The 14,430-nt window shown below is 34.6% G+C and overlaps 1 protein-coding gene across 6 annotated transcripts in view; it reads right to left on the bottom strand.

Annotated features, from left to right (window-relative positions):
* Positions 1 to 14,430, bottom strand: part of KIF21A (kinesin family member 21A) — a 159,979-nt gene that overhangs the window by 55,163 nt on the left and 90,386 nt on the right. For all 6 annotated transcript variants that reach the window (XM_032646357.1, XM_032646358.1, XM_032646360.1 and 3 more), the window contains exons 8-11: positions 11,096 to 11,291; positions 10,498 to 10,687; positions 9,842 to 9,905; positions 4,567 to 4,770 (exon numbers count right to left, since the gene is read on the bottom strand). In XM_032646357.1, the coding sequence (XP_032502248.1) occupies positions 4,567 to 4,770; positions 9,842 to 9,905; positions 10,498 to 10,687; positions 11,096 to 11,291 (654 nt within the window). The remainder of the gene's footprint in view (positions 1 to 4,566; positions 4,771 to 9,841; positions 9,906 to 10,497; positions 10,688 to 11,095; positions 11,292 to 14,430) is intronic.

Here is a 14,430-nt window from a genome sequence, read left to right as displayed (position 1 = left end):
AAATGTACAGTCTCAATTTATAAAGTTGATAAACAGTAAGAGTATTTGGATGCCATTGCTTTTTTTAACCTGAAATGGATCAATTTTCTCAGATTCCAAAAAAAAACCTACTGCCAATGATATCCTCTCTTCCTTGTAAACCTTTACAAAATACCTTTTTATGGCATCATTAAAAGAACTTCAAAAAGTAATGCCTTTATACCATAATATGAAAATACCATTAATACTACATACTAGGATACTAATTTTTAAACTTGTTTTCTATTTCAAATTACTACATGTGAACATCACTAAATCTAAAAAAAATTCTATTTCAAAATTATACATGAAATGGTATTATGGTCAAATGAATATGACTGTTATGATATCAGTGGAAAACTGTAATTTTATTAACTGAAAATTAATATCACTGTACTAATTACTAGACTACCAAAAGGATATATCTAAGGCAAAGGTAGCAATAAAATGGGAAATGTAGTACATTCCATTAGTAAGGTTATTTTTCAACCAGCAAAGTATGAGAAAAACTATAAATATGTATTTAAAAGCTTTGACATTTAAAGAATATTCAATACACAGAATTGGGAATCTTTACTCAGTGGAATGTACTGAATACCAGTATCTCTCATGTAGACAAAAAGATAGATGTGCTAGGCTCTGATTAAGCATATAGCAATCTTGATATAGTACACTTCTGCCTGGATTCCAAAAAAAAATATTTTTTCAGAATCATCAGTATTTTAAAATGAAGAGATTGAGTCTCAGTTATGAATTATTTCATCAAGGCAGTTCTCATTTTAATTTTATAACATGATTTTTATTTGCTGGCCTGTGATTGTTTTTCACAATCAACTTATATACTGCTATTGCAAGAAGAGACTAGCAATCTTTCCGAGAAAAAAATTCTGCAGAGTGATATTCACCAGAGATCAAAATGTCCAGTGTAATATCTAGAAAAGGGTAAGAAAAGCCATCGTCTAAGAAATCTCTGTGTTTCTAGAGTTTCAACCTGACACCACTAAATACAAATATAATGCAGTCTGATGAATGAGTGAATTTTTTATAATGCAAGTCATTTAAAGCTAGATATTCAAAAATATGGGGATCAATGTATGAATGGTAAATTTTCTTTATCCATATACACCAAAAAAAGTAAAAAAAAAAAAAAGTCTAATCTAGGCTTATACTGATGATAATGAGCTATAATGACTCAAAGGATATGGCTCCCTAGCAAAAAACCCAAATTTTCTATTTTCAGCACGAAATTCTGTTTACCTTACACTAGAGAGCTATATTAAAATATATGGATAATGTGAGCTAATAAGTAGATAAACTTTAGATGCCTTCCCAATTGTCTCTTTAAAAAAACACTACAATCAATAGTTCCAAATGACAGTAGAGGGGCAGAGATATAAACTAATAATCTGATCCTTCTCCATAATTTAAAGGAGTTCAGTCTTTATTTCATTTAGTTCCATTTATAATACCTCTTCCACAGTTAAATGGGGGGGGATGACAAATCTTGCTAACCATTCTAACATTTGTGTAACTAAAGAAAATAGTCAATGTAGTCTATTCGATTATTCTTCCTTATTTTCTTACTACCTACACTTATGGATTATTTTACATCTCAACAGAAAATAAGCACAGGAAGAAGAGCCAACCTTTAAACCACACATCTTAGCAATTGGTTGTAGTTTAGATAAAGACTTTGACAAGAGGGTGAAAATCTCATGTAAAACAGGATTTATGGCATCCTCCTTGAACACAAATGTAGCTTCTGACATAAAAATGATACAGTTGCCACTCCACCAACCAACACTTAGTGTCAGAGGCCCTGTAGTCACTACAACCAAAGGCTAACAGCACAAAAACAAAGTAAATTAAAAGACATGGAGCTTCTAAAGAATTTGTGGATTCAGTGGGAGAAACAGAAGTAGCTATGAGAACTGGGACAGCTGAGCAAAGCTGAACCCAAAGGCCAAACCCCAGACAGGTTTTGGAAACTGTCAACCAAAAGGGGTAACAAAAACCTTCCCTACACTATTTAATTTTTTTTCTTAATGAGGTTACTGCCCAAATTTTCAATAGTTGGATTAATGCTTCCTCTTTCAAAATTACAAATATCCCTAGAGGAATTTTATTAGCTATAAGTCATTTCCACTGGAATGAGTTCCTTTCTCTAGTCAGATGGCTTTGTTTCCAACTTTGAATTTAAGGAGAGGAGAGAAGAAAGTAGATGATTTTGAAACTGGGAGTACTTCGGGCTAGGGAAGAATTACATGAGAACTGACCTCATAAGGGAGGAATGGATCAAGGTAGCATGGGGACACAGAAGGTCAGTAGGTAGGAATAAGAGAGAATGGCTAAGGCGGAAATTCATATTTTCCCCCAAAGGTTGGTCTACATTCATGGAAGGGAAACAAAGTTTCTTTCCCCTATTTTCCTTTTCCTATTCCCTTTTGAATTGCTCTTACCACACTATAGAATGAGTAAATATCATTTCATGTGAGTGAGTTGGGAAACCTGGACATTATGTACTTGTAACACTTTCTAGAGAAAAATTAGTTCCAAGTTCCAAACGATTTTAAATTAACTTACTTACTATATATGCAAGGTTGAGGTAGAACCAAATTTTGCAATGTTCTATTTGATAAATAAAATAAGTAAATATGAGGCATGTAATACAACTTAACCAGAATCAATATATCCAAACAGAAGCTACTCCCTCCAGAGTTCCTGTAGAAGACTAATCACTAACTTCAGTAAAGCTGCTGTCATTCTAAACACTTTATTATGTTTTGTTTCAACAACAACTCTATTATTTTTTGTTTCAACTGTAGCAAACCCTTTGGCTAAAATGAGAGCTTACCAATATTTTTAAGAAAGGAATTTACATTACATGCAGCTAAAAGTTATTGGTGATAAATGAAATGCTTTATCAAGCTGAGTAAAATAGAACTATTTATCAGTCAAAAACCTTACAACCCTGCATTGTCACAGAAATAACCTGCATCAGAGGTATAAATTTAGGGTACCTATGATCACTATAAAAACGTCAAAAGTGCCCAGCTTTCTATTGGGATCCCTACCTGTTTTTTATTACTCATACCCAACAGGTGCTTATGGTAACATCTCTAAATTTACCTCAAAAGGAAAGAGCAGAATCAGTTCATGACCTTAAGAAATATACCCTTGCTTATCCTTACTTATTATTCATGAACACAAACCACCTACACCGTTAAAAACAAGTCATACCATTTCACATTTTGACCAACTACACAACTGAATTTTACAAATAAATGATAAGTCATGTGCTGAAGTCTCATTTTCATTTCCACAGTATGTTGGGTCAAACCAGTTTTGATAATTCTGTGAACACTGTTACAGTTTTAATTGCCCTGCATAAGAACTAATCATTATATATTTCTTAATGCTGCCATAATCAGCCATCCACGAGCAACATCTTTTAAGACATTAGTATCTTAAGAATCCAATTTCAATTGCAATGCCTCCTAACCATAGATGTGCAACTCCTTGTTTTAATTATTCTAATCAGTCCTTTTTAACTCAAGGACAAACAGCAGAATTAATTTGGAGAGTTTAAACCTCTAATAACTTTGGACAACTGACTATTCAAAGAAGAAATGCTTGGTTGTCAAAATAAATTTCTAAATAAACTGAGCAAAGCAGCAGCTAGACTAAATGTCAATAGTAATTCTAAAAAGTACACCTCCATAACAAGCTATTTGACAAATAAGATATCTTTTCCCCCTTTGGAATATCTAGCCAAAAATGCTTAAAATTAATTTGACTGGCATGTTCAAAATATATTCTATGTAAGTAATTTGACTGCACCATAGAATCAATATGTAAACATGTAAACAATTTATGAGGTTTTAACCACTCATAGATTACAAGTGGTCATATTTTAATTTTCCTCCTCTTCTTTGCATCCAGTTGATTTCAGAGGGAGATATTACCAGGATGCAAGGAAAAGGAAGCCTAGAACAGTGGTGAAAAGCTGAGTAACTCATTGTTGGAAGAGTCAGGAAGCCTGAAATAACATAAATAACTTTCACATAATCAAATTAGAGCCCGCAGAAAATACTTAAGAGACCAAATGATATTAAATGACAGTCTGATGAATTAGTTTAGCCTTTACTTAAACTAATCTAGACAGGAAGCAGAATATATCAATGAGACTATTTAATTGTATTAGAAAATGGAAAAAAAATAAAAATTTTGAGTAATGGTAGAACAAGCTTTGCAGAAAAGATGAATGGAATGCAAAAGCAGCTATTTGAAAAAATAATAAAATAATTTCTAATAGTAATTTTACCTTATAGTCTAAATAAAATTCACTACAATATTATTATAAATAAATTAATTTTTTTACATACAAGTAGAGATAAATCTTTAAAAGTATATAATTATAATTGTCACCTATGTTAAATGACATTTTATTTATTAATATACTTATGAGGCTATGTATACTCATTGCAATTGCAAATTAAAATAGCCTGAAAAGTAATTAGCAGTATAGCAGTGATTTTATAGCACTACCTTTTTTTCTTCTTCTTTTCTTTCCTTTTCAGCTTCTCTAAATCCTTCTTCGCTAGATCTATAATCTCAATGGTCTCTTTGTCTGAGGATACTATAGTAGGAGAGAAAGCTGATGATCCACTGAAATACGGTGATCTTGCTGTGGCTCTTGTCAAGTTTTTTCGAAGGTTCTCATTCATTGCTTCACTTTCTAATAATTTTGCCCTAATGAATAAAAATACACTTAAGTTGGAAACATTTTATTATTGTGATAAATAATACTTAACATAAAATTTACCTCCCTAACCATCTCTAAGTGTACAGTTCTACAGCACAAAGTACACCCACACTGTTGTGCAACCATTGCCACCATCTACCTTCAGAACTTTTTCATCTTCTCCAATTAAAACTCTGTACCCATTAAACACTAACTCCTCGTTCCCCTCTCCTCCCAGTCCCTAGCAACCACCATTCTACCTTCCATCTCTGCAAACTTGACAACTCTAAGAATAAACAGGGAACATTTTAAATGAGTTGTTTTGCAAGCTAAAAAGTTTCCCAAAATGTATTTCAACATTGCTACAAGGTACGGCTTTTTTAACATATGTGTTCACAAACATTAGTGTTTAAGATATTTTAAAAATTTCCTGATCAAATAACTGTAAATTTGAAGTAAAACTCTTAGTGCTCAAAAGTGCCAGTGATAATTAGATTACTTGCATTCTGGTCAATAGGCACTAGTTATCCTTGCTTTGTAAACTCATCTTTGAAACTTAAAATGTGCAAGCAGCATGGTTCCCTTCCTTCCTGTTCCTCATTCATCATGCTATAATAACATTTCCAAATCTTTGTAAGGAATAGTTAGTCAAACTTGCCTCTAACTGGCTGAAAGATATCTGGCTCCTGAATATGGCATGGGAAAAGATGAAATCTCCAAGGAAACCCGAGTTTGATAATTAAAAACATTCTTTTGTTTGCTCAAGCAGTCCTCATAATGACAGGAAAATAATGTATGTGCTGTCAGTAATAATACTGAATGATAAGATCCTAAAAGAGCCTGGATTCTTGAGACTACAAGGGATTCAGAGAGTCCTCTGGGCCAGTTCCTTTAGTCCATTTGATTTAAACCATAAAAGAACACAATTATCTACTTCAGTATAATAAATTTCCCAGGTCAATTTGGCACAAGGGTGATTGAGACAAGGTTATAAGGAGAAAATACTACCTACTATCTCTGTCTCAAAACTACATTACTAAGCACTTTTGCCATATGTTCAAATGTTTCAGAGGAAGGTGCTAGATTATTTGCAACTACTGAGCTCTAGAAGGCACAGTCAGCTGTGTTTTTACACTGCCTACCAAAATTATTCATGACACTGTTGAAATCAACTAGAGACAGAATATACACAAATCAGTGAATATGTTACAAATAAGTGTCCTATATATTCTTTAATGAAATTGTTTTACTTTATATTTGGTGTTGCAACAGTTACAATGTTTTAAAATCGTTAAATAGCTGTGTACAAACTATTAAGTTAAATGATTTCAAAATTATTTTAAAGAAAATTCTGAATATAATGCTGTCATTTTTTAATAAGAGGACAACCTAAGTATAAAAATGCAGCTTAATGATAAAAACTCAGTAAAAATTTACACTTTTCTATATTTTCAATATCTAGCACAAAGCCTGGGTACATAATAATGCATGTTAATAATGAATGAAGGGGACTTCCCTGGTGGCACAGTGGTTAGGAATCTGCCTGCCAATGCAGGGGACACGGGTTTGATCCCTGGTCCGGGAAGATCCCACATGCTGTGGAGCAACTAAGCCCATGAGCCACAACTACGGAGCCTGAGCTCTAGAGCCCGCACACCACAACTACTGAAGCCCACGTGCCTAGAGCCCGTGCTCCGCAGCAAGAGAAGCCACTGCAATGAGCAGCCCGCGCACCGCAATGAAGAGTAGCCCCGCTCGCCACAACTAGAGAAAATCCTGCACGCAGCAACGAAAACCCAACACAGCCAAAAATACAAATAATAAATAAATTAATTAATTTTTTAAAAAAGACCCTTTTAAAAAAATGAATGAAAATATAAATTAGCTATCAATTAATGACCTGTTTTTAATTGGCTCATTTATATAATAATCAGACAATTTGTGTTTGATTATTACCTGATTTTAAAAATCTGCATTTGGTAGGGGCATATTTTTAATGCTTCTTCCGTCCTGGTGCTAATAAAGGCTGAAACCTTTAGGGCTCACCTCCAACTCCACCAACCCCACACCACATTAGTAGATCCTGCTTTTTGTATGGGCTGTAGAGATAACATTTCTCTCTTTGCCTCTCCTTCTCTTCCTACTCACCCAATCACACACTTGTTGCTTTCTGCATTTCATTTAATAGGAGACCAAGCAGTGAGGCATGAGGGGAAGTACACAGACTTCCTTGGGAAGGAATAAACTGAGGCTTGCATCTCAGCCTTTTCACTTACTGAATATCATCTCAGCTTTTTCACTCACAGAATCTCTAAATCCTTCATTAAATGGAGATGAAAATATATACTTCCCTAGGACGGTTATGAGGATGATGATACAATGAATTTAAAACTCACCTAATAATGTTTTTAACAAATAATAACTATTCTTATCAAAAAGTTGGAAATAATATAATTATCTAACAGTAGGGGATTAGATAAATAAATCAATTACAACCCATGAGACAGTACTCATGGAGCCATGCAAAAACCATGTTAGAAAAATATTTAATAACATTAAAAAATGATCCTAATATCTTGTCACATTTCAAAGAATAGATAGTAAAGCAATACATACACCCCGATACAAATTTTGCTAAAGTATGCATTGAAAAATTATTGAAGAGATACACCAAAATGTTAACATCAGTTCTTGGAATGGTGAGAATATGGGTGATTTTAACTTTTTAAAACTTTCCTATATTTTCAGAAATTTCTACAAAAATTTTGAACTCCAGAAAACTAAGATTAATTAGTGACTATTATCATTTCACAACAAATAATGTGATGTGTAAATTTATTAAAAGGTAACTAGTATTATTTTATAATTAAAATGATAAGACTTAAAATATAAACATTCCCATGTAGCAATACATTTACATAATTTACATTAAGTTTAAGTAGCTGTGAATGAATGTCTTCCTAAGAGAAAGTAGTGATTAAAATATGGATTGGAGTAGAATTTTGTAGATGAAACAGAATGTGAGAACTTGCCTAAATAATAATGTTAGACCTTTACAGTATTTTTCAATTTAATAGTTTTTACATCCTGTTTTTTTATTTGAGCCCCATAATAACTCTTTGAGACTAGCAGGTATTACCTCATTCTTACAGATAAACACTAAAGATCAAAGAGTTAGGTAATTTGCCCAAGGTCGTATACTTAATAAACAGAAGCTTAAAAATTTCAATGCAGGTAATTCAGTTTAAATTCAAAGATCATTTATGTTTATCCCATATGTAAATTATCTTTATATTATAAATTAAAGTCCCGAGAACTGAGAAGACTACACTTTATGAATGGGACAAACTGAATAAAAGAGCCAAAAAGCTATTAACCTATACCACGAAAGATTTGATCACTGACTGAACTCAAGGCCTAAGAGTCATCATTGTTCTCTAGATGGCTTAAAGAATAGTCTTAACTCAAGAACTTGAAGAAGAAAGGTATTAGATGCTCCTTTTAGCTACTAAAAGGAATGGAAATGATTCAGTCAGTTTTCTAGGAAATAATGACACTAGTCAAGCCATTCACCAAATAATGAGATCAAGCTTAGATATGGTCTTAGAATAACATGATGGAAGAGAGGAAATCAAGCCCAAGAACCAGAGTATGGAATCAGCCTTAACAATTGACCAGTGCCAAGAAAATAAAAAAAGATAAAAAGAAGCAGACTAGGAGCAGGAAAAGAATCTTTAGGAACTAAAAGACAGATATGAGTTTTGTCTGAAGGAATGGTAAAGATGGGGTCTACAGAGTCAGGAAACACAGGAGACTGGTCAGAGGACAAGTTTTTGGCAGTAGGCAGGAAAGAGCACTGCCAACACAAGATGGAAACTGCAAGTCCAGTTTGGCAGCTGACCAGAACTACAACCTAAGGTCCCAAAGGTCTCCATCAAAAAGGTAAAGTTTGGAAATATATAAACAGAATAAAAGTAATAGTTATTTGAGTAACTTTATCTATTGATACATCAGATGTTTTCTCACTGGTTTTTACTTTTTGAAGCTTTTAAGGGACCTGGTGTGCCTTAAGGAGGCAGAAACAGTAGAAACACTACTCATCTCTGTTTAAGAATCTCTAGAATAGCCAGAGGAAGAGAGAGGGAAATAGAACACAAATACAAGACAGAGAATTGTTAGGGTAGCTGTGAAAGATAATCTCTCACTTGGTTATTTTCTGCAAATGGATAACAGAAGTGAGATCTGAGCTATTTAGATGCTCCCAATGGAGCTGACTGTAGTTCTACTTAAAGAGAAAGCAGCTCAGCCATCAGGGCAAACCATGGAACCTGAAAATATTATAGAAATGATTAGTGCCCTTGATCTACTTTCTGACCCAATTCTTCCAGTCTGTGCTCAGTGGTCCCCTCCACATTCCCACACCTGGCATGGGTGTCCTATTTACTGACTTCTGTCATTCCATTTACTACATGTGACTATTTATGTAAGTTGACCCACCTAGACTGTGAACTCTTTGTTTATGTCATACTTGTTCAGTCCATGGCATGATGCTTGGCATACAGTGAGTATTTGCAATATGTGTGTGAAATGTGGGTGATGAATGAGCCTTTGTATATACCACAGAGGCAGGCAAATTGGTAGGGATGCAATGACTCACACATATAGAATAGCTGAAGAAGTATAAGGGAACAGGAGTAATGGGAAATTTTAAAAATTAGAGATGACTTATTGATGTTGACCATTCCCAAATGGTGGGTGAAGAGGCACAGGGAGGTAACTTCATCGACACCAATTATGCCTGTTGTTATATGAGGTTAGGTAAGCTTCCAATTAAGGGTATAACAACAAGAGCAGGAGGATAACCCAGGAAGATAATGTGGGAAGAGGAAAGTAGTTTGTGACATTATGTTCCCATATGTTCCGTTATAGGCAAGTACCTATTCCCCTAAAGTTAACCTGACCAAAGGGCTGAAATATCACTGTGAATAGTTACTACAAAATAAGCCCAAAAAATAGCAATAATACTTCACTGCAAAACCCAAAATACGTGCATTATATATTACAGAACGTGAACTGTACCTGAGATCTTCAATTTCTTTAATATAATTGTGAATCATATTACTAATCTCTTCATTCCCTTCACCTGCAAGATAAAATAAGGAAAGGGGGAGAGGGATAAATTGGGAGATTGGGATTGACACACACACACTACTATATATAAAAACAGATAACTACTAAGAACCTACTGTATAGCACAGGGAACTCTACTCAATACTCTGTAATGACCTATATGGGACAAGAACCTAAAAAAGAGTGAATATATGTGTATGTATAACTGATTCACTTTGCTGTACAGCAGAAAGTAACATTGTAAATCAACTATACTCCAATAAAAATTAATTAAAAAAAGAATTTCCTTTAAAATTCAACAGAACAGAATGAGAGAAAAAACAAAGTTATAGAAACAAACAATAATGCTTTGAAACATAATTTAAACAGCAAATTTCCTGCCCTTAATTACATGAGCAGAAAGTAAGATAATATGATGAAGCATAGGGCATATTTTGTTTCTGTAAGAATGTATTATTTACAAATTAAGTATTAACTTAAAATCACAGATTGTATACACAGAGATTGACTTTTTCACTTCAAATATTCCACAAAGTTAACAAACATGAAGAGTATTTCCTGCTCTCCAAAAGTAATCCCTCATTCATCCCACCCTACACACATACCTGCTCTGGCAAGAACTTGGTTGGCCTGATCACTAACAAGCTGTGTGATTCTGGTCCTCAATACATCAACCGTCTCTTGCATGGCTTTAATTCTTACACGCAGGTTGTTATTTTCAGTCTGTAGCATAGCATTCTCATGAAACATATCATTGATACTTTCCACACCCTCCTCGTCGATTATTCTTTTACCCTAGAAAAGAAAAATATTTCCCTGTTGATTGAGAAGTTTTAAATACACAAGAGTTTTGTTAAAGGATACTGCAGGATTATGCAATTCTACAACCAAGAGCACTTTTGTCTTAACAGCCTCAAGGCAAGAGATCCTTTTCCCTCTACTACATCTCTCCTTTGAGCATTTGTCACTAAAGAATCTGACTGGGAAGGAAGTATTTTGAAACAAGAGGCTGGTCAGGTTGTCAGACTGAACATTATTAAAGGCTACCCACACATAAAACTAGAGAATTCTACCTCCAAAAGGAAAGATGCCACCACTATGACAAAGAGACTCCAGAGACATATATGTGCAAGCCATCACAAAAAGGTATCACTGTGTACACAAAATGTATCACAAAATGCAAAGTCAAAACCATTAGCTTACTGTTTTGTACTCCATAAGCTCCATCTGAAGTCGTGTGATCTCACTACGGAGAGCATTGATCTGCTGACTAGCTCTGTCCTGATTGACCATCACCTTGTTCTTGATATTTCTAGCTCGATTGGCATATTTCAGGGTATTTAAAGTTTCCATAAAGTCTCTGTCTGAAGGGCTGACACATGCTATCATGATTGTTTGGCTGAAAGTTACAAAAAATAATTAGGTTTACAGATAAAAGCAAATAAAACACTGAAATAATCATTTTAAAATTCCCGCCTTTTGAATAATATCTCTCCTTCGAGATACCAAAAGATTGACATTACTAACTTAAAAATAAAAGCAAATTTATAAGCCCCAATGCTTTAAGACTATCTTAAGGAAAAAGATTTTGTTTGCTTGGCTAAAATTGGGGAAAATTAATTTATATTATCCTTTTTTGACTCATAATACCATATACTCATAATACAAGTGCATATATTTCTCACCTCTTTAAAAATTTTTTTGAAGTAATATACACAGAATAATTCTAAAATTTAATCTATATATAATATGACATGTTGAAATTCAAAAATCATTGCTTTCATTATCTATTTAATATTTCAGGATTTTTTTTTTAATTTTTATTTATTTTTGGCTGCTTTGGTTCTTTGTTGCTGTGCACGGGCTTTCTCTAGTTGTGGCAAGCCGGGGGCTACTCTTCCACTCGTGCACAGGCTTCCCATTGCGGTGGCTTCTCTTGTTGCAGAGCACGGGCTCTAGGCATAAGGGCTTCCGTAGTTGCAGCACGCAGGCTCAGTAGTTGTGGCATGAGGGCTCTAGAGCGCAGGCTCAGTAGTTGTGGCACATGGGTAGTTGCTCCACAGCATGTGGGATCTTCCCGGACAAGGGCTTTAACCTGTGTCCCCTGCACTGGCAGGCGGATTCTTAACCACTGTGCCCCCAGGGAAGTTCCTATTTTAGGATTTAAATTTTTTCTTTTAATTTAATCACTTGCATCCTGATTTTTTATTTCAGCAAAAAGTTTTACACAAAATCCTATCACCTGATCAAGAAAAGTATTTAGTATATCCATATGTTTCACAATATGAAACATCATTTGTGATTGAGTGGTCAAAGTTCCAGAGTTTCTGGCTAGATTACATAGGAAAACTGGGAAACATTATTTTATCATCATGATGAATTGCTTTACCAACCAAAGAACAGGATAATAAAACGATTATTATGCCTAAGCTATTTCTGTCAATGAAAAAGATGTGGAGAGTCTAATGGGCACTTGCACACTAACAGTTAAGGAGCTAATTTACCCACCCTGGTAGGAAATTTATACCTATCAATTCTAACCTATAGCCTCCTAGCTTCCTGCTTCCACTCCTGCCTTCTCCCAATAATCTCAACACAGCACTCATAGTAACACTTTTATTTTCTTCGTATTTTTTTTTTTAGTATTGTCAAGCTTTATTTTTACTCATTTTAGATGTGTAGTAATGTCTCTTTTTTTTAATTTTTAAAATTTACACAATTTTTAAAGGTTACTTCCCATTTACAGTTATTACAAAATATTGGGTATATTCCTCATGTTGTACAATATATCCTTGAGCCTATCTTACATCCAACGGTTTGTACCTCCCACTCCCCCACCTCTATATTGCCCCTCCCCGCCACTGGTAACCACTAGTTTGTTCTCTATACCTGTGAGTCTGCTTCTTTTTTGTTATATTCACAGTTTGTTGTATTTTTTAGATTCCACATATAAGTGATATCATACAGTATTTGTCTTTCTCTGTCTAACTTATTTCACTTAGCATAATGCCCTTCATAGCAACCCTTTTAAAACGGGTCCCATTCCACCTACCTTTATTCCTTTGTGAACTCTTGCTCATCCTTATTTACCCTTACTTTTACTATTATTACTATTCAATTCAGAGATCATCTAGTCCAAGAATCCAACCCTGAGTTTGGCTGTACTCTTTTCTCTCTGCTTCCTCATACCCTTTGCATACCTCTTTTTTGTTGATTATGATTATATTGAAATTTTATAGATCCAAACTCTTAGATACTAAAATCCTAGAGGACAAGGATCATCAAATATTTTTTATTCATCAGACTACTTTGTACAACACAGTATTTGGAACATATTAGGTCATTACTATTTGTTTGTGTTACTTGGAATATATTAGATCCCTAATAATTGTTTGTATGTCATGCGTATATTATATTTATTTATTTGAAGTCAGAAGTTAAGATAATTCATGCATCTCTGTTGATGAAGAAGATAAGGTAATCCAGTGAGAGTGATGATTATGGATACTGATTAGAGGATAGGACTACTCAAAATGTTATCCCCAGTCCAGTGCCAGTCTGGCAGATTCATGACAAGTATAGAAATTGACAGTAAGCATTTTGGCAACTTTTACAACATTTGAGCTTGCTGTAATCAATGAACTCATTTCACTGAATACAGTATAGACCAGTTCAAGTATTTTCAAACTCACATAATGGGACAAGCTGAGTATAGTCATGTTCAATATCAAGCCACTACAACTGGGAAGTGGGAAGGAGGAGAACTCTCCCTTATTAAAAATATTTTGAGAAGTATTGGGATCAAGTGCTTAAGAAGAATAGTGAAATCAGGAATGAGAGGAGCTAAGACCTACTGTATAGGAAAAAGGTCACATATTAAAACCCAAATGATACGAATTTCAAGAATAGTTATGGGGCTTCCCTGGTGGTGCAGTGGTTGAAAGTCTGCCTGCCGATGCAGCGGACATGGGTTCGAGCCCTGGTCCGGGAGGATCCCGCATGCCGCACAGCGGCTGGGCCCGTGAGCCACGGCTACTGAGCCTGCGCATCTGGAGCCTGTGCTGCGCAGCAAGAGAGGCCGCGACAGTGAGAGCCCCGCGCACCGCGATGAAGAGTGGCCCCCGCTTGCCACAACTAGAGAAAGCCCTCGCACAGAAACGAAGACCCAACACAGCCAAAAATAAATAAATAAATTTATTTTTTAAAAAAAGAATAGATATGTTTATGAAAAAAAAATTTTTTAATGCAAGTTGTTTATTTTTATATAAAACCATAACTCTATCTTAAAGGAAACCATATAATTTAAATATATTAGGGAGTTCCCTGGTGGTCTAACAGTTAGGATTCGGCACTTTCACTGCTGTGGCCCGGGTTCAGTCCCTGGTTGGGGAACTGAGATCCCACAAGCAATGCGGTATGGCCAAAATAAACAAACAAATAAATAAAGTTATTTATCTTATATATTGTTATATCATATTATATTACACATTAGGGAGGAAATACATCACAATGTTAACAATAGTTACTTACAAGTAATA

Source organism: Phocoena sinus, chromosome 10, assembly GCF_008692025.1.
Source record: "Phocoena sinus isolate mPhoSin1 chromosome 10, mPhoSin1.pri, whole genome shotgun sequence".
In the NCBI taxonomy this organism is placed as follows: Eukaryota; Metazoa; Chordata; class Mammalia; order Artiodactyla; family Phocoenidae; genus Phocoena; species Phocoena sinus.
Note: the sequence above shows the minus strand (reverse complement) of the source record. Positions and strands in the feature narration are given on the sequence as shown.